We start from the raw sequence: 18569 nt of genomic DNA on the forward strand, positions 1-18569 counted from the left end.
CAAAGGCTGTGGCGTTTGAAATTTTATTGATTGCCATTAATATTCCTCAAACCAATGCAAAAGAAACAGCCTGGACTTTTGAGAAAGGACAGGGCAGATTTGTACTAAGGTTGTGGTCTTATGCTGTTGTAACTCATCGGCCTATGTGTTGGATATATTCTTCATTGTGCTTTTTGGCTCATTTCACTTATGAGACTTGTGATCTTTAGTTACCATACCCATTTTCTTTAGCGCCAAATCAGTTTGGCTGTTCAGCTTTATCATCAACAATATTTTTTTTTTGTTTGTTTTGTGGCGAACATCTCAGAAGATTCGTTTCAGAGGTCCTGCCCTTACTGATGTGTCATAGTTCCTGGCCTCTATCTCCAGGATTTTATCTTACATACTGCCTTGCCCCATGCCCCATGCTGCCTTACGGTGCATACACACCGAACGCACAACTGCATCGTGCAGTAATCACATGATTAAGCATGTGTAGAGGTGTTCTCATTCATCTTCTTGAAGTGCCCAATGAGTTTGTCGTGTGCAACCCTCATCCTTTTCTTTTTCGTTGTAAAGTCAATACATTTGGCCTGGTTTTGTGGCAGGGTGGTGTTGAGAGGGCCATCAGTAATGAAAAATTATATAGTGCAAACTGCAAGTCAGCATTTTGATTTCTACACCTTTTGCAGTAGTGGCATTAGCAGGATTTTTTTTAAATGGGGTGGACCAGGAGTGGCAAGAACACACCATGGAAACACAGTGGGGGGACCTAAAACAAATGTATGAGACCAGAAATGTATGGTTTATGTCACAGTTGCCTGAAATGTTTCTGTAATAGTCAATCCACCAGTATGTGCAAGCGCTTTAGCTGGAATTATATTTATATTTTCACAAAAAGTAGAAAAATGATCTTAAAGCATATGATTATTTTTCAATTAAGATGCCAAATTACAGCTATTTACTTCCATTTCTGAACAGAGAAATTAGTTTTAGTGGTTAAATATTTGATTAATTTCTGATTTCTCAGAGAAGTCTAATGTGATGGTTCAAATTCAGATATAAAAACATGAATTCAATTAGTTATTTACCTAATAACTAATGTTAAACTTGATTATCCGACATACAGTAGAGTAAACAGAAAAGGTAGTATAAGATGGAAACAGTAAATTAAAGCACAAATACATTAAAGCTCAGTAAAGCATTAATTTGGGTTAGCCGCTATTAGCCTCAGCTAACAGATTAGCTTCACTTAGCTGTTTTTAGCTTGCATTAGTGAATCTTTCTTTAAATAGAACACCATTGTTCAACTTGGATACTTACCGAATAAACTCTTATGATGTGAGCATGTAATCAAATGATCAAAATTAAGTCAGAGGAAAAGTGTGATTTTTTTTTTTTTTTTTTTTTTTTTTTTTAAAGGACACTTTATGTTAGGTATAATGTTAGCTTAAAACTAGCTTCTGTTGTTATTTAGCTGGCTAGTTCTTATCTGTCCAGACACGCTACTCAATTTATATTTATTCAATTCAATTTAATTTTTGAATTAAATTCAGTTTTATTTATATAGTTCCAAATCACACCAACGGTTAGTTGCTTCAATAGTCTTTGTACTGTAATGTAAAGACCCAAAAAGGAAAAACAATCAGATGACCCATATGAGCAAGCATTTTGGGGACAGTGGGAAAGAAAAAACTGCCTAACAGGAACAAGCCTTTTGCAGAACCAGGCTCAGGGAGGGCTGCTATCTGTTGCGACCAGTTAGTGGTGAGGGGAAAAAGACAGGACATAGTTATGAGTACAATATTTCTTTTTTCCCTGTTAAAGAATCAAAAATAAATAAAAAAGCTCTTCTCATTTAAAACTTCTAGAGCGTGCAAAAGAAATGTGTAAAACCAAGTGTTTCAGGCGGTCTGTAGCCTGAGCTTTTGGCATGTAAAGAAAAGGATAGTAGGTCCACTTTAAATCAAAGGATCACATGAAGCAAATGTTTTTTTTTTACACTCATCCAAAGTCAGATTATGTGTTTAAAGCAATGTCTGCTGGAGGAAAGTAAATGAAAGCCACTCAGTCACTGATGGGCTGGAGACAGAAACAGAGCCACTTTGTCTTCAATAATCTCAGCGCAATATGCCTCGCATCTCATCTCCCGAGGGCATCATTTCCCTTTATGGCTCACACTCCTAAATGGCTGAATTATGTCACCAAAGATCAATGCAAAAATTTCACCACACCCTAGCGTCTGAAGACAAGTTGGCTTTCCAGACCTTAATCTTAAAATTATAGGCCTTTGGAGCCTGTCTGGCATACTATATAAGACCTATGAGCACAGCATTAGAAGTAAATCTCTCTTTGCCCACTAGATGTATAAGGATGTTGTGATTTAGGAATATAAAATGACATAAATCTTAACTTGGTCTACATAGAATTTCAGCCACGTTTATCTTAGGCCAATCAGACAACAGCAATATTTCCTTTCACCTACAAGCAACCATGATGGGAAATTCTCAGATCACACTGAACCTCTGTCTCCATCTGCTGGTTAAACAAAAAAACCCATCCACTCCTCAGAAGAATATATTTCTTTAATACATTTCTCAATTCACCAGTCATATTACAGCCGACATGATTACTTCTTATATTATCAAAAAAAAAAAATCACTGAAAAAAAATGCAGTATCATAAATATATGACAGTCTCATATATATATTTTTTGTACATATTCATTTCAAAGGTCCCTTAGTTTAAAAATAAGTGTACATCCCACCTAAAAATTTGATAGAAATCTGCTAAATTCAGCGCTGTTTTTTTTCTGTAAGTATTTGAAACAGAATGGCTTCTGTCTTTAAAGGGAAGCAACTATAAAGTGAAGATTGCCTTGAGCTCATTTTATTGCTAGAAAGATATCCTGATTCATCAAACAATGATTGAAGAAGATCTGTTATATCTGTTATATCTTATTTAATTGAACTTATGTTCAGTTAAATAAGATATAAAAAGGCCCTATTAGCAAAAGCAGAAGCATAGCACACGGACATTTTACACACACAAAAACATACTGATTATTTCAAAGGTACAAATGTGAAAATGTGGAGTGTGGCTTTCACGCTGACGGTGTGAATCTGAATGACAGTCAAAGACAAACAGTTCAGGTCAGGAAACAAGTGAAAAGATCAACAGGAAGACTTTAAAAGCATTCTCTTGTGCTTATTCTGCTCCTCATGGGGGAGCACGTGTTTTTAAACACCTCCCTCCCTGATTTGTTCACCATCTCCCCTCTATTTACACGTCAATCCATCCCATTAATGTTCGTCTTTATATCGGTCTCAGTGCCAGTCTTCATCGTCGTCATCCTCCCTCTCTGACGAGTCCTCTTGGCTGCTGGCCTCAGCCTGCTCTGACGCTCCATTCCCATTACCTCCCCGCAGCGTCTCTTCAGTAGACACAGCTGCCGCCGCCGCCGCCGCTGCAGCTGCTGCAGCCGCCGCCTTCCTGGCTCGAGCTTGAGCTGCTGCCTGCTCCTCCTCCTCCTTCTGACGCAGCGCTGCGGCCTTCTTCTCCTGCTCGGCGTGACTCTTCATGTGAGCGCTTCGACTCTTCACTTTATAAAACACTCTGTAAGAGAGGAAAAGGGTGCAGCGTTATGCTTGACAGCAGTTGTTTGGAATAAAGCAGCGCTATTGAAAAATCACGGAATTCACAGAAACTTCTAAACATGATGTGCCCCACATAGAGATCAGCACACTGAGGTGAACCAAAAATCACCAGCATTATTTGGACTCTTATAATGGATAAGCAAACATTCATAACACAATGCTAAAAGGTCAGGAATTAACGCCAATCTCTGTGACGGTTTTTGCCGTACCTGTTGCATTTCTTGCACGGAAAAATCTGGTCAGGTTCCTGCAAGGGCTTCGGTGGCACCCGGGGCTTCTTTGCAGCAGGCTCAGCCCGAGATCTGGGATGTGCTGGAGACTGATGAGCCTCTTTATGAACAGTATCTGGCTCTTTGAGCACCAGCACTGTTCCTGCCTGAAGAGGCAGAAACATAAGATTGAGTTTTAGCACAATTTGGACCAATGGTTCATAAAATTGTGATTTTTAAAAAAAAAAAAAAACTTATATATATATTGTTGTTTCCGTTATTTTAAACAAATATATTAACTGATAAGGATGTGTATCAAAGAACTATGAAATGAAATCCTTACATAGTCATGAACCTGTAGTGACTGAGCGACCCTCGCCTGCTGGTTTCTCTCATTGATCTGCTCTAAAGACATATTCTTCTTGTCATCCTCATCCGCTTCACCTTGACTCATCTTCGGCTGCTGTGAACTCTGTAAGGAATCCCACCAGGGAAATTAGGCAGACTATGACCCAGAATCTTAAACATTACTTCAAGACAATAAGATCCTTGTTCCTTCATTAAAGGGGACCCGTTATTTATTTATTTTTTACCCTAGTCTTACTTCTTAATATTGTCAAAAAAAGGGGGAAACAAACAAACAAACAAACAAAAAAACAGCGGTTTTCCTTAATAAAGTCGCACAGAGCTGTTGAGAGTTTTGCAGCCTCCACTCCCTGTTACGCTTGACTCAGCTTTTCAAGATTTACTCAAAATGCTTTCTTAGTTGCCAGATCCCCCCCTCCTCCCCTCCCTAAAAAAAGAAAGCACATTAACAGTGGATACACAAAATGTATTACTCTATTCAAGGAACCCAGATGAGGGGCAGCCAATCAGAAGTAAAGTGGGTATCCTGTTTCAAACTAACAGGCTCTATATATGGGGAAGGATAGGATTAGATTAAAAATTGGATCCAGACATCTTTATATAGCGTAATAATCATATATAAATATGATTATTACTCTACATTTTTAGACCATCTAATGTGCAACCCTCCTTTTCTCACAACCACCAACTCATCGTTCTTGAGTCCAGTGATCTTAACATTTTGTGTGGACAGAGCACATCCTTACTTTGGTACTTTTGTAAATAACTGCTGTCAACCAGAGAATAGGTCCAGGGGGTGCTTTATTGAGGGTCACACAAATGCATGTATCAGAAATGCTGAAGAAAACCACTGGCTGAAGGGTGTCTGTTTCTTTTTGCTGCCGTGTATTTAAAATAACGGCAAAAAGACGTGGCACAAAGCAAGTCATTTTTCTTTCTCCATGTGCAGACATCTGTACTCACACGCAATGAAACCCCTTCTTTAAAACACTAAAGTTCCATTTTATTAGTTGAAAAATGTTGTTCACTTTTAAATGATCCTAAATGTATTCAAACAGATAAATATAACATGGAAGACACATTCAACCATGGACACTGAAACGCACATGAGATATTGTAAATACTATGTATACTCTCCCTGCAAAGGGTCATGGTAAAAAGCACACCAATCAGTTCAAAGGTTTTATGTATAAGGACATAATCTAAAGCACACCTATTGTACTGAAGTAATACTAGGTAAATACAACCTCAGGTGAGCAACAGTAACTTATTACAAAGTGTCATTATTTATTTAACAACAATTTTGCCAAAATTAAGAAGCAGTGTTTGAAAAGCTGAGTGCATCCCATAATTCAAGAGCTTATTTAACCACCTTTAGAAGCAATAACGTGAAGTAAGTGTTTTCTGTGACTTAATCAGTCTCTCACATCATTGTGGAGGAATTTTGTCCCACCCTTCTTTACAGTGTTGCTTCAGTTCACTGTAGTTTGCAGGCATTTGTTTATGCACAGCTCTCCAAGGTCCTGCCAAAGCATTTCAGTCAGGTTGATGTCTGGATTTTAATTGGACAATTGTAACAAATATTAATGATGTTGTAGATTTACTGCTGGGTTTGGGGTCATTCTCCTGTTGTATGACTCTAAGCTTAAGCTGTTGGACAAACGGCCTCACATGGTTGAGTCTGACTGCAAAACCAAGCCCAAATCCTCACTCCTCCACCGCCATGCCTGACAGTTAGTTAGTATCAGGCGTTTGTGCTCTAATGTGTGTTTGTACGTGAGGATTTTGAGCAGATGTGGTGCTGTTAATTATAGCCATAAGGCTGTTGTAGAGGCCTTGGTTTCAAGCCACGCTGAAGCCATTTATTGCACGTCTTCCCCAGCTTTCCCGTTTCCTCTCCACTGTCCTATCTCAATAAAGCTTAACAAAATCAATCAAATGCATTTGATTAGCAGCACCGTGCTGCCATGTAGCCTCTAGATTCCTACGGAAGCACTAAGGCTGTAATTTTTCACCCAGTGCTTCTGCAAACAATAAACTAAGGACCAGATTACTTGTATTATGTCCTGATATGTAAGACCTTAGAATTCAGGATGTGCTTTTTATTACCATGACTGCATACTGACTCTTTAATATAACTGTCAGATTTAACTGCACTTACCTTGACGTCCACGACTGCCTCTGCGTGTTTTTCCACAGGTGAATCAGGAGGGCCGAACATTAAAATCCCATTGCGACCAACCTTCACCTGCTTCTTGTATGTGTAGTAGAACTCCACACACTGAGCCACGGTCTTAGTCCGCACCTTTAAAACAGTCAGAAGAGCGTGCACATGTAAAGCTGTATTGAATAATAAGAATACGTAAGATAATCCTTGATAAGTCACTCTGTCTCAGCTTATTTTACCGCTTTTTTTAAACCCACATTTCCTATAAAAGTAGTCATTTCCTGTCGCAAAGAGGATGTGAATTTTTCAGTCTGAATGACTTTTGCACTTTTTGAACCTTTTTAAAGATGCGGCTCGTCTTTGTGTTGAGAGGTGAGCGTCCTCTTCCTGTTTACTCATTTTCCATTACATCTAAATCTGGCATCATGCAGCAAAGACCGAAAGTCTTAACTATTATCGTCTTGTTTGATTAAAGCAATTACGTGAATGCCTCGAGGAGTGCGCAAAGGATTTATTGACGCTACACAGAATGCATTTAATCGTATGCAACTGTTTGTTTGGTTGCTTTCTTTCCACCCCCCCCCATCGATTCACAGTTGCTCTTGCTGCGGGGTCAGATTAACGAGCATACCAGTTTCTGCACCAGAAAGAAGTCCTTCCTGTAGGCAGAGATCCCCTTATTGAAAAACCGCTTCTCCTCTGCTGTCCAGCTGTCAGAGCCTGAGCGGAAAACAAATGCAGTAAAATTAGGTGAGTGAGCAAGAGTATAAATTACAGAGAAAGAGAGAGAAAGGCAAAGAGAAAGCAGGTGACAGCTGATTGAAGCAATTAACATAAAAAGCTTTTTTGTTGTTGTTGTTACCTGAGTAGTGATAATCTATCAATTGATGGCCTTTGGGGAAAATTGGATCCTGATGCATCAAACGTCCCAGTGTTTCCTTAAAAGTTGACATCACCGTGAGCAAAGGCATGTCCCTCATTTGAAAGCTATGAAACACTTACAAGTAGAAGTGTAAATAATGTAATATCTGTAAGTCACTTTACTCACAAGGAAATCTCCTCCACATTCATGAAAACAGTGCAAAGCCAGCTCCTGATTGGTTCCTCCTCCTCTCAAAACACTCGAACATGCCATGTTCATCAAATCCTCCACTACAAAGAGAACGTGAGGAGTGTTGATGGTGACAAAAAGCTCAAAGTATGAATAAAAAGCGAGGTCGGTGGGTCACGTGTTATGGTGGACACTTACTGGTCTCTTGGTCACCATGTTTGAAGGCGGCGTCATCAACAGGAACCCAAACCAAGTCCGCTTTGTGCTGGTCGGACTGGGAAGAAGCTTCATCTTGCAAATCAGGAATTTCTGCCTGGTACTTTTGCCCAATGTTGATCCGTCTGAATGCCAACACAGAGAGCTGAGTTATGAAGCCGTCAGTTAGAACAATAGTAGGTTGTTCGGATGTTTAAGTGCTACTCACGGTTCGAGGCTCACAGGTGTAGCCTCGGCGTTCAAGGTGAAGAGAGGCGGCGTAACGTCTGAACTCGCTGGAAGAGGCCAATGAAAAAGCTCTTGCTCGTTAAGTAATTCATTCAAATAAGTAACTCACATATATCACCGCAAAAGAACTGAAGCAACCGAGACTTACTGGAGCGCAGAAGGCTCCGAGCTGCAGACTTGGGCGTGGGCGGGGGCGGCAGGATTTGGTTGGTTACAGCTATGTTAGTGAGGAAGGTGGAGAAGTAGAGTCCGGAGCCCTCCCGCACAGGAGACAGGATGGGTGGTGGCGTGTATGGGGGAAGGGTAAGAGGGTTGTCCATCAGGCGCACGGGAGAACGGAGGTTGCTCTGAAAGGAAGTGATGCTGGAGTAGACGGATGGTGCGATGAAGGTGGCTGGTTTGGGAGGAGGGATGATGAGAGGTTCGGGACGAGGCCTGCGCTTCAATTTAGCTTTTCCGTCCTCATCAAGTCCTGTATCGCTTTCCTCATCCTGGATGGAAGAAGCAGAGTTAACACAAACCTATATTTTTTTATAACAATCATAAGCTGGTTTCACGCCTGACTGATCAAATTCTAGCATCTAACCATGAAATGAAATGAGGGAACAAGATAAATACAAATGTCAGGAATAAATTCTCCCTGCTATCCTCCACCTTCCTCCTGTATTAACCTTTATTGCTCCTGGATCAGACACAACCGGCCATTAAGCTGACTGAACGTTCTCACGTGGTTTATCGTGACGCAATTTAAGTTTCTGTGTGAAAAGAAACCAAACCACAGGAAAAAGCCACACACAGACAAACTCATCAGCTGATTTGAACCAGACTAAATGAAGTACGGATGTGAAAATGCCCCCGACCTAAAGGTGTGATTGCAGCCGAGCGAGTCGTGAATACGAATGACACGTCTGCTTTTTAACCAGCATCAAGAACTCCATCACAAGTTTATCCTCATTCTATGTTCTCTGGGGTCAATGCAGGGGTTATTCATAGACAAATTAGAATTTATTTTTTCATTGACACAAATCCTGGTTTTGATAAAGACACAAAGTTTTTCCAGAGGTAACATTCTGTGCAGACCCTTCAGCCTCCTAGTAGATGTATCAGGTAAGTGGACTGATTCTTATATAGTGCTTTTCTACTCTCCCGGAGTGATCTATGGTATAAATTTGAACATTTTTCAAAAAATATATTCTCCAGTAAACGGAGAAACAGAATCAGAGCTGGCACAAGCTAAAATCCCCTAGGATGAAGTACTAGGACCACATTAAGGAAAAGTAGATTCTTATTTATTTCATTTTAAATTTGGAGATTAAAGTTGTCGTTTTAAGTCATACAACTCCCACGGCTGCTTTACTCTCTACAAAATGCCGGGTGTAGATGAGTAATTGAAACGACAACTTTAATCTCTGCATTTTGACTTTTTTTCAAAATGAACACTGACATTTATGTTGTGGCTCTAATACTCCTACCAAATACTATCATTAATGTTTACTTCTCATCCCACTGTCACAACCACGAGCTTCTCGTCAAAGCCATGTGTGCGCCCTTTCTTCTGCGGAGCAATATATTTGGCAGATGCAGTTTTTTTTGGTTTGTTTTTAATAGAAATTGTATTGTTTTCTGGGACGGGGGAACAGTGGTCCACACAGCAAGAAGGGCCTGGGTTCAATCCCAGCGGCCGGCTGTGTAGAGTCAGCATGATCGCTGGCTTCCTCCCACAGTCCAAAGACATGCGTGCTAGCTTAATTTGCCATTCTAAACCGGCCCTGTGACAGATTCATGACCTGTCTGGGTTATGTGGTTATGAAAATGTATGAATAAAGTCACTGAAAAAGACACTGAAGCTGAATTTTTCGAATGTATTTTTGGCACGTTTAGCACTAAACTGTGGCGTTGCTTTACAGTAAGAATAAGCAAACCTCTCTACACCAAACCTACTCCACCAGATAAAAATATCTAAGCTCGATTCGGGGTTTGTCTTCTCCCTACATTGATATTTTTTTTTTTTTTTTTTTTTTTGCATTACACACAAAATAGATTTAATCATCTGGCCCAGTGAGGAGTGCACTTCCTGAATCTGACTTCACTGTGAACCTACAGTCTGTAATGATGTTCATGTGGTTCAGGATTTTGGAATTAATGAGTCACATCATCTAATTCAGGCCATAAATTGTGGGTTGGTCCAAGTTTCAGTTGCACATCTCTGTTACTCCTCAGCAGATGTCTGAAAGACTCAAAGTCTCAATGTTTAACCACTGCGAGGTCTGAGGCGACCCATGAGAAGTTGAACTTTGAGGTTGTTTGTGTAACTGGGTGGGATGACATTGTCTTTGCTAACAATACTGCTCAAACTTGCATTTTAAAGGGGGGTATCAAGGTAGTTATGCAATGTGGTCTAAGCCTGAATAAACATCTGCAAACACAACATCTGTAAATGTTTCATCATGGTATGCAAAAAAGGAAAAAAAGTCCCTTTAAAGTGACTGAAAGGAAAACAATTCAAATCTCTCGTCCTCGGGGAACTAACCTGAGCAAAACTCTCAGTCATGGTGCTTCTCAGCGATCGCCGACGAGCCACAATGACAGAAGGTTTGCGATCGGATGGTGCAGCAGGCCGCTCGCCCTGACCGGGCCGCCCCTGAGCCCAGCCACCCTGAGGATCTGTTTGACCTCTGTGCACTGGCACAGACACTGGGATGACCAGGGGCACCATTGTGGCTTGCCTGCTTGAAGCACCTTCTTCCTGTTGAGGCACAATAAGGAAAGAGGCAGGAAGATTAGAAAAGGCAGAAGAGAGTTGGGGAAGTAGCAGGAAAATAAAGGAAAAGGGATTGAGATATAAAAAGAGGAAGAAGTCCAAGTGGTCATATGAGCTTTTTTTGCATTCGGCTTCAATTTAAACAAAAAGAATCAGAATCATTCTTTCTGAACAGAAATATCTATTTTGTAAAATTTGAATCACTAAAAAGTCCCCAAGATACAAGAGACATACATTTCTTACATTCACCAGCTACTTTATTAGGTACAGCTGCTTTAACTGCTCATCAGTACAAATATCCAATCAGTTAATCACATGGCAGCAACCTGGTGCATTTAGGCAAATAGACACGGTTAAGATGATCCGCTGAAGTGCAAATCAACCACTTGGAAGAAATGTGATTTAAGTGACTTTAAATGTGATATTGTTGGTGCCAGATGAGCTTGTCTGAGTATTTCAGAAACTGCTGATCTACTGGGATTTTCCCACACAAGCATCTCTAGGGTTTACAGAGAACGATCAGAAAAAGAGAAAATATCCTGCGAGCAGCAGTTCTCTGGGAGAAATGCCTCGTCGATGCCAAAGATCAGAGGAGAATGCCCAGACTACTTTGAGCTGTTAAGAAGGAAAGAGTATCTTCAATAATAACAATCAAGGTACGCAGAAGAGCATCTCTTAACTCCCAACACGAGCTACAGCAGCAGAAGACCACACTGGGTGCCACTCCTGTCAGCTAAGAACAGGAAACGGAGGCAACAACTCAAACAGGCTCAACAAAATTGCACAACAGATGAAAAAATGTTGCCCGGTCTGATGAGTCTCAGTTTCTGCTCCAACATCCAGGTGGTAGGTCAGAATTTAGTGTAAACAACAGAATAGCGCACCACGTCACAGAGCTCATCATCTCAAACTGTTCTCGAACATCACAGTGAGCTCAGTGCACTCAAATGGCCTTCACAGCCAGCAGATCTCAATCTGGCTGAGCACTTTTGGGATGTGGCAGAACAGGAGACTCATGCTATGGACGTGCAGCCGATAAATCTGGAGTGTTATGTCATGACATCAATATGCATCAAAATCTCTGAGGAATGTTTCCAGTACCTTGCTTTAAGTTATGCATGCACTAGCAGATCTAGTTGTACCTAATAAAGTGTCCAGTGAACATAGAAAGCACAAAAAAAAAAATTGCAAATAAAGTTCAAAAATATATTATTTGAATAAAAAGCAGCAACGACAACAACAACAACAACATGATACTGTCATGTCAATCTGGACAAATTTCTCTGAGACAACTCATTTAATCGATGCCACAGAGAATAGAAAGAATAGAGAATAGAGGGAAACATGTACCCAATAAAGTGACAGGCGAGTTTACATTTAAGAGTTAAAAGCACCTAAATGATAAAGAAGTAACTTATTATCTTCCTCTAAATTAATTCCTCAACTAATAAACCCATATCAGCTTGAAATGCCATAATTAAGAGATCAATTAAAAATTAAAATTTAAAATAAATAAACACGACAGAGCAGAAACATTAAAGTCTCTATCAAAACATGTGCATTATACCTGTAAAAAAAAAAATTAAAAATAACAAAAAAATATATATATATATGTATATATAAAATTTCATCATAGGGCTTTACAAGCACGTACTTTTACAGGCTTTCGGAGAAGTCCACATGCCTGCCTGGTATTTCTGCTCATTCTAACTCAAAGAAAAACTGAAAAAAAACTAGCAAAGTGAGTAATCCTGGCTTCTAGTGGTGGGGGTTAAAGCATGAATCAGTTTTGTGATTCATAATTTAGGCAAAGTTAAGAACAAAAGTAAAGACACTCGAGTCTCGTCTCCTGACCTAGAAACAAAGTACAGTTTAACTAACCACAACGCAACAGCTCTGGGTTGTGAATAGCCACCTTAAACCTGTTTGGCGTGTAGTGAGGAGAAAAGGAGTGTAGCTGTACTATACAGGTTGACAGTGCTGCCCCTCCCTAGCTCTGCTGAATGACTGGGAAAAGGCCTGAGGAATGTGGAGGTGTGCAGACATGCAGCTGCTCCAACGTGCGCGCGGTGCAAGAAAGCCTCCGATAAGCTTGTAACCCCCTGAGGGAAGAGGACTACCTGTCCGTTTGCTCGCGTTAAAATGGACTCAAACTGAGTTTTACTCATTTCTGCGACTTGTGTTTATGTAAAAAAACCAAAAAAAAAAACAACTGCAAAAGAAACCTTAAAGAAGCAGGCCCCAGTGGGTGTGCCATGCTTAAAGTAAATATTATATATCCTGAATAAAACGGCCGAGGGTATCATCTTTCATACAGCAGTAAAATGAGGAGAGCAGATCAAAAAGGCGAACCTTCAGCGAACGGCAGACATTCAGGTTTCACCAGATACGTTGTCTGCAGTATTGATGTGCAACTTGTTAAAACAGCCCGCAATGGCTGAGGCTCAACAGCTGCACGAGTCGAGTAAACAAGCCCAAGAAAAGGATTTTGTAAACCATAGGGAAGTTCTGCATAGAAACAGAGTCCTTCCTCTTTGTACAGCTGCTTGCCAACTTTGCCAGATGAGAAAATCTGCTCTCACTTGCACAAATTAGCTGCCTGCCCCGTTCCCTCTCAAGCAACCTGAGCCTAAAGAGAGTACTTTATTTCTTTTTTTTAAAAATCATATTACTCTCATAAATTATTGTTAAATTCCCTACAGCAGCAGTGTAATGAGCGATTTCTCTTTTACCTTTACAATTTTTGCAGGCAGGGACTCCATCTCTGACGCCTTCTGTGCCAGGGTTTCCAAGTTGATCTCCTTGGATGCCCTCCTTCTCCTACGGATGACCCCTCCTGTTGTCACTTGGCTTTCCCCTGCTTTCGCAGCCTGCGCACCCGCTACTCCGTTTTGGGGCGGTGGAGGCTCTTTGGCTTGAGACCAGATGTTTGTGGAAGGGGACCCAGTGGCGACTGCCCCTCCCTGGAAAGGCGACGCGAGCGCCGAGGAGCAGCCGCGTTTGCGGGCTCTGTGGGATTTGTGCCGGCCTTTTCAGGGCATTGATCAGGAACGGCTGACGCGTCACAGCTTTGAGCCTCTGCTTCCTGCTGCGGCTCTGCCGACTGAACATCTTCTTTGGACCCGGTTTCAGATGGAGGCGGCTCAGCAGGCTGATAAGCGACGAAGTTTTGGGTCTGCTGCTGTTTTGGTTGCACCAGTGGCTGTGTCGTGTCTTGCTGTGGCACATTTTGCTGCTGTAACTGTTGCTGTTGTTGCTGCTGCTGTTGCTGTTGTTGCATTTGCTGGATTTGTTGCTGTCTCTCCTGGAGCTGCTGCTGATGATACTGTTGCTGCATTTGTTGCTGCAGGTGTTGGATTTGATGCTGCTGGATTTGGTGCTGCTGTTGCTGCAAATGTTGCTGTTGTTGCTGCTGCTGCTGCAGCTGAATCTGATGCTGTTGATGCAACTGCTGTTGCTGCTGCTGCTGTTGTTGTTGTTGTTGGTGATGATGGTGATGATGAATTTGTTGCTGCTGCTGTTGTTGTTGTTGCTGCTGCTGCTGCTGCTGCATCTGGTGTAGAAGCTGCTGCTGAGTTTTAGGCTGCTCGCTGTAGGGCAGGTTCGGAATTGCCTTGTTTGCCGGAAAAACCGAGTAATAGCCAGATGAGAACTGTTGCTTGCTGGGTCTGAATGTTGCCTGGAAGGGCTGCAGCATGGACCCCTGCAAACCATGAGGTGGCACATGTGACTGGCCTTGGAGCTCCACGCCTTTGTGGCCGTGTTGATAGGCTTGCAGCTGAGCCTGGTGCATCGCCGCCGCTGCAGCATGCTGTTCCCACTCGATCCCCCTGCCTTGAGCTGGAGCCTGGGTGGCATCTCTATAAACCTCCACAGGTCCAGACAGCTGATTTTCCCCTCCCATCGGCAGAGCTACACCTTCGTGGACTCCCTTGTGGAACGTCATCTGATTCCTGACGGTCACTCCGCTCATGTAGGGGCCAAAATTCTGCCCCCAGGTCGACACAGGAACTTCCTGGGACCAGCCAGGGGCCTGTAAGGAGTCCTGGTGCATCCATTTTACTGGAGCACCCTGTTGATAGTGCGGTAAACTCTGGGGCCCTTTCTCTTGATTATAAACACCAGAGCTGCTGGCAGAGTCACTGTGGCTTGACTCTAAAGCTGGCGGTCCCATACCATAATAAACCTCCCCTGGGTGCTGCACAGCCTCTTTCATGGCTGCAGCACGGTGCTTACCACTCTTGTCAGTATTTACTTGAGCAGGAAGACTCATAGTAATAGAGCTTTCAGTCCCGATCTGTGAGCGTGCAAAAGCAAGTTGGTGCCTCTGTAGTGCGCTTTCACTGCTTGTGGTGAAGAAATTCTTTAACTGTGTATACAGAGGTATCTGGGAGGAAATATAAATCCCAAAGGAAAGCACAGGGTGGAGAACACGCAGTCCTCCTTCAAGAATCAAATCTGAGGCTCGCTGTCCATCCTCTTTAGATGTGCAAGACCTTACGATAGAAAGAAGAAGTCAGACACTTTTGTTTTCTTAGAAGACACAAAGTTTTCACTCGATTCTCAGTCGTCTTTGGCAATGAGGAAATTGAGGCCTACACCAGCAGATAGCCCCGTTAGAGTAAAGTGAAAATATACAGGACTGCACGCAGATTGAGCAGAGAGAAAGAGTGCGCGCAGAGAGGGCATTACAAGTTTCGAAGGGACAGACAGACCTCAACACGGAGGCGCTTACACTGTAGCTGCCATTTGGCACAACAAGAAATACAGGAAACGAAGGGGCTCGTGCAACCACCCGAGCGATAGCCAGTGATGTTTGTGTGAGAGGAGAAAAAAAGAGCAATAAGGAAGCGTCTGAGGAGCGCAGAGCTCTTAGGCAATACAGCAGATTAAAAAGCATTACTTACACACCGTGTGATCACCTTATCAATGGTGCAAAGAGTCGCCCGTGTCCAACTCCACGGAGTCACTTTGGTTTCGATCAACTGCGCGCAGCTCCATGAAGGGATCGTGCGCAGCAAATGTCATAACTCTTGACAACTTTCCCTCGAGTTTCACAGCGCGCAATATGGCGAGCAGGCGAGCGAGCAGCCCCGCGGAAATACGCTCCAAAGTCCGGCCAGGGCCCGGGGCAGGCTCAGTAACGCCGTAGTTACAATGTTGCACACTGTATCCGCAAAACCGTGCACTTCCAGGAAAACATGTCCACAACTTCCCCCCCCCCCTCCACCTCCTCCTCCTCTCCTGCACGCAACGTAAGTAAACCCACACGCGAGACGCTGAACGTGCAGCGGCCCGCTCGGGCACTTCCTCAGATCAGTGCGCTTTCACTGAGAGGAAAGCTCCGAGTGTTTAAAGCCGCCGTTTCGGTTTGTCCGAGGTGCGCGGAAAAAGAAAAAAAAGGCTGCGAAACTGCGCAAAACACGCAGAAAGTTGTGCACCTCGAAACGCACCGCCTCACCCCAAAACAGCTCAAGTCACATCCTGTTATCCAATCCGATTGTTTGGCCACTCCCATCCCCGTATCCGTGTGCGTTTGTTTCTCAGTGGCGGCTTCCCCGGAAATCGGAGACTCGGCTCGTCACACGGACGCAGTTTGTTGGTTAAAATCAGGCCTCCAACCGGGTTTGCGTTTGGATAATTCATCTGGTTCAACAAACCTCAGCTCTTCTATTATATTTTATTTATCGTTTTATTCATTAACGCGATCTTATTACACGTTATTTAAAGCCCAACTACTCACTTTTATCATTTCATCCATGTTCATGTTTTTAACGAGAAACCTATTTTAAGCAGCTTCTCTGTTTCCTGCCAGAGAAGAATACGGTTTCCCGTCATCTGCATCTGTCCACAGTGTTATTTACGAGCAGGCACCACACTGATTACCTGGGGTGCATGCGCAAACCATGTTGCCTCATTTTTCACATGTAGAAGACCCACCTACACCCACCAGCCACTTTGGTGGTACACCTGCTCAGCTACATTTTGGCACGCAAACATTATCAACATGACCTACTGAATTTAAACAGAGCATCCGAATGGTGAAATAAAAGTCAATGACAGATAGTTTTCATCTTCTCTGTTTAAATGGGTTGTTTAATGGACTGTACTTAATATTATTGGTCACCCAGTCGTGTGCACATTTATGCAAGGTCTTTTCTCTAAGCCTTAAGTTCTTCCTCACATTCCCACAGACTCACTCATATTACAAGGGATGCATCGAGAGAGTTCAGTCTCTTGTCCAAGGATACTTCGACATACAGACTGTCTAAGCCAGAGACTGAACTACCAACCTTCTAGCTAGTATGTGAAATGACTTTTCATTCAAAGGAAATATGGGACTCCAGATAAATCACTGATAACAATAAGGATAACCTTATATTATATTAGAGATTTTAATATGTATTTATTTATTTATTTATTTTTCTGGCTCTTACTCCAGAAAGCATCCACGCTTTCTGGAGTAAGAGCCAGAAAATCAGGAATCATTTCGGACTTGCACAGACCAAAGACACGCTTACTTGGTTAACCAGTGATTCTATATTGCGTGTAGGTGTGAAGCTGAGAGTGTGTCTCTGTTGGTTAAATAAAATAAATGAAATATAAATACAGAGCCCCAAACCTCCTCTGGAATTAACATAAAGACAAAAGCTGTGCACTAGGAGCTTTGTTGGCAGGGTTTTCCACAACTGAGCAGCTTCTGAAGGTGCAATGTGTAAGTGGCCCAGTGCTTTTGCCCATATAGTTTATGTGGAACGGGCTCTGAGGCTTTGACTCAAACATTTTGTTCTTCACCGGCTTGTTTTTGTTAAAACAAACTTGAGGAGCGACAGGTGGCTCTGATTGAAAATCTAAAGCCACTGCGTGCTCATACAGTAGTCGACTTGCAGTAAATGTTTTCCTGCTTCTCTGTATTTATAGTAACATTATTCTAAATATTGACATCATCCTGACTTTAGACTCACAAGTAAAACAGAACTCATTAATAAAAATGTTTGCTAAGGTCAGAAATCCAAGTCAAGTATACTTAGAGTTGTTTTTTTATTTTTAGAGGGGCTGCCCCTGCTAGAAATTCCAAATAATGATGACAACTTTTGTAAACAGTTGCTGACCTCATGCAACACACTTTATTTATCTTAGTTTTTGATACGTATTGCATTTAAACACATAAATGAGAACGCATCATGATTTCATGAAACAGATTTGTGTCTATTTTGCATGTGTTTCAAACACACATGCCTCTATTTGTAGCACACATGTATAGTCAACTTTTGCATGTTCAGCTCTTTATCTTTGTTTTACTATCCCCATTGTTAGTGGGGCCCTGCATTATTGCATGCACATTCAGTCAGCATTCACAAAGACATAAACATAATACAAATATCAATTAAATTCATAGAAGAGAACACAAAAATAAAATAATAGTCAAGCTTCATATTAGACGCACAAATGTGGTCACTTGGCTTTTGAGATCTTCTACCCAAATGAGGAAAAGATGGGCCTTCAAAATGCATCTCTTTCAAATGCAGGAACTGGAATATACCAAGTGTCACGTCATCACGGGGGAGGCCATGAAACGTTTACTTTAAATAGGTTGTTTATTTTACGTGACATTTGGGTTTGGTATTCAGTTGTTTTTTGCATTCAATTATTGATAAGTTAAACTAACTGACAAACTAGTTGCTGTTTTATTTACTTCTTATAAGATAACTTGTTTGTGATAGTTCCCCCGTGGGTCATCTTTGGTGTGAGCAAGTATTTAAGTTCCCTTTTGTTTTGTGTCTGATAGGTCAGTTATATTTTCAGTCTGGGTTTGTGTTGCAGTTACTTTACCCTCATCCCTAACCAGCTGGGTCCCTCACAGTCTGTGTTTTTACTCCTTTGTATTTTGGAGACAAATCCTGAACTTTGTTCTCCACTTCAGGTTGACATTATT

At 42.0% G+C, this 18569-nt stretch overlaps 1 protein-coding gene across 1 annotated transcript; it reads right to left on the reverse strand.

Moving 5' to 3' along the window:
* Positions 1–2549: 2549 nt before the first annotated feature.
* mideasa (mitotic deacetylase associated SANT domain protein a) lies at positions 2550–16160 on the reverse strand. The gene is given in 14 exon segments (XM_013272044.3): positions 2550–3594; positions 3845–4011; positions 4188–4316; positions 6372–6515; positions 7009–7097; positions 7240–7315; positions 7426–7529; positions 7627–7769; positions 7853–7919; positions 8021–8363; positions 10403–10618; positions 13366–13512; positions 13515–15129; positions 15541–16160. Coding segments are annotated over 13 exon segments (3249 nt in total). The 5' UTR covers positions 14850–15129; positions 15541–16160; the 3' UTR covers positions 2550–3305.
* Between the last annotated feature and the right edge of the window lie 2409 nt (positions 16161–18569).

The sequence above is a fragment of the Oreochromis niloticus genome, linkage group LG15 (genome assembly GCF_001858045.2).
Source record: "Oreochromis niloticus isolate F11D_XX linkage group LG15, O_niloticus_UMD_NMBU, whole genome shotgun sequence".
NCBI lineage: Eukaryota > Metazoa > Chordata > Actinopteri > Cichliformes > Cichlidae > Oreochromis > Oreochromis niloticus.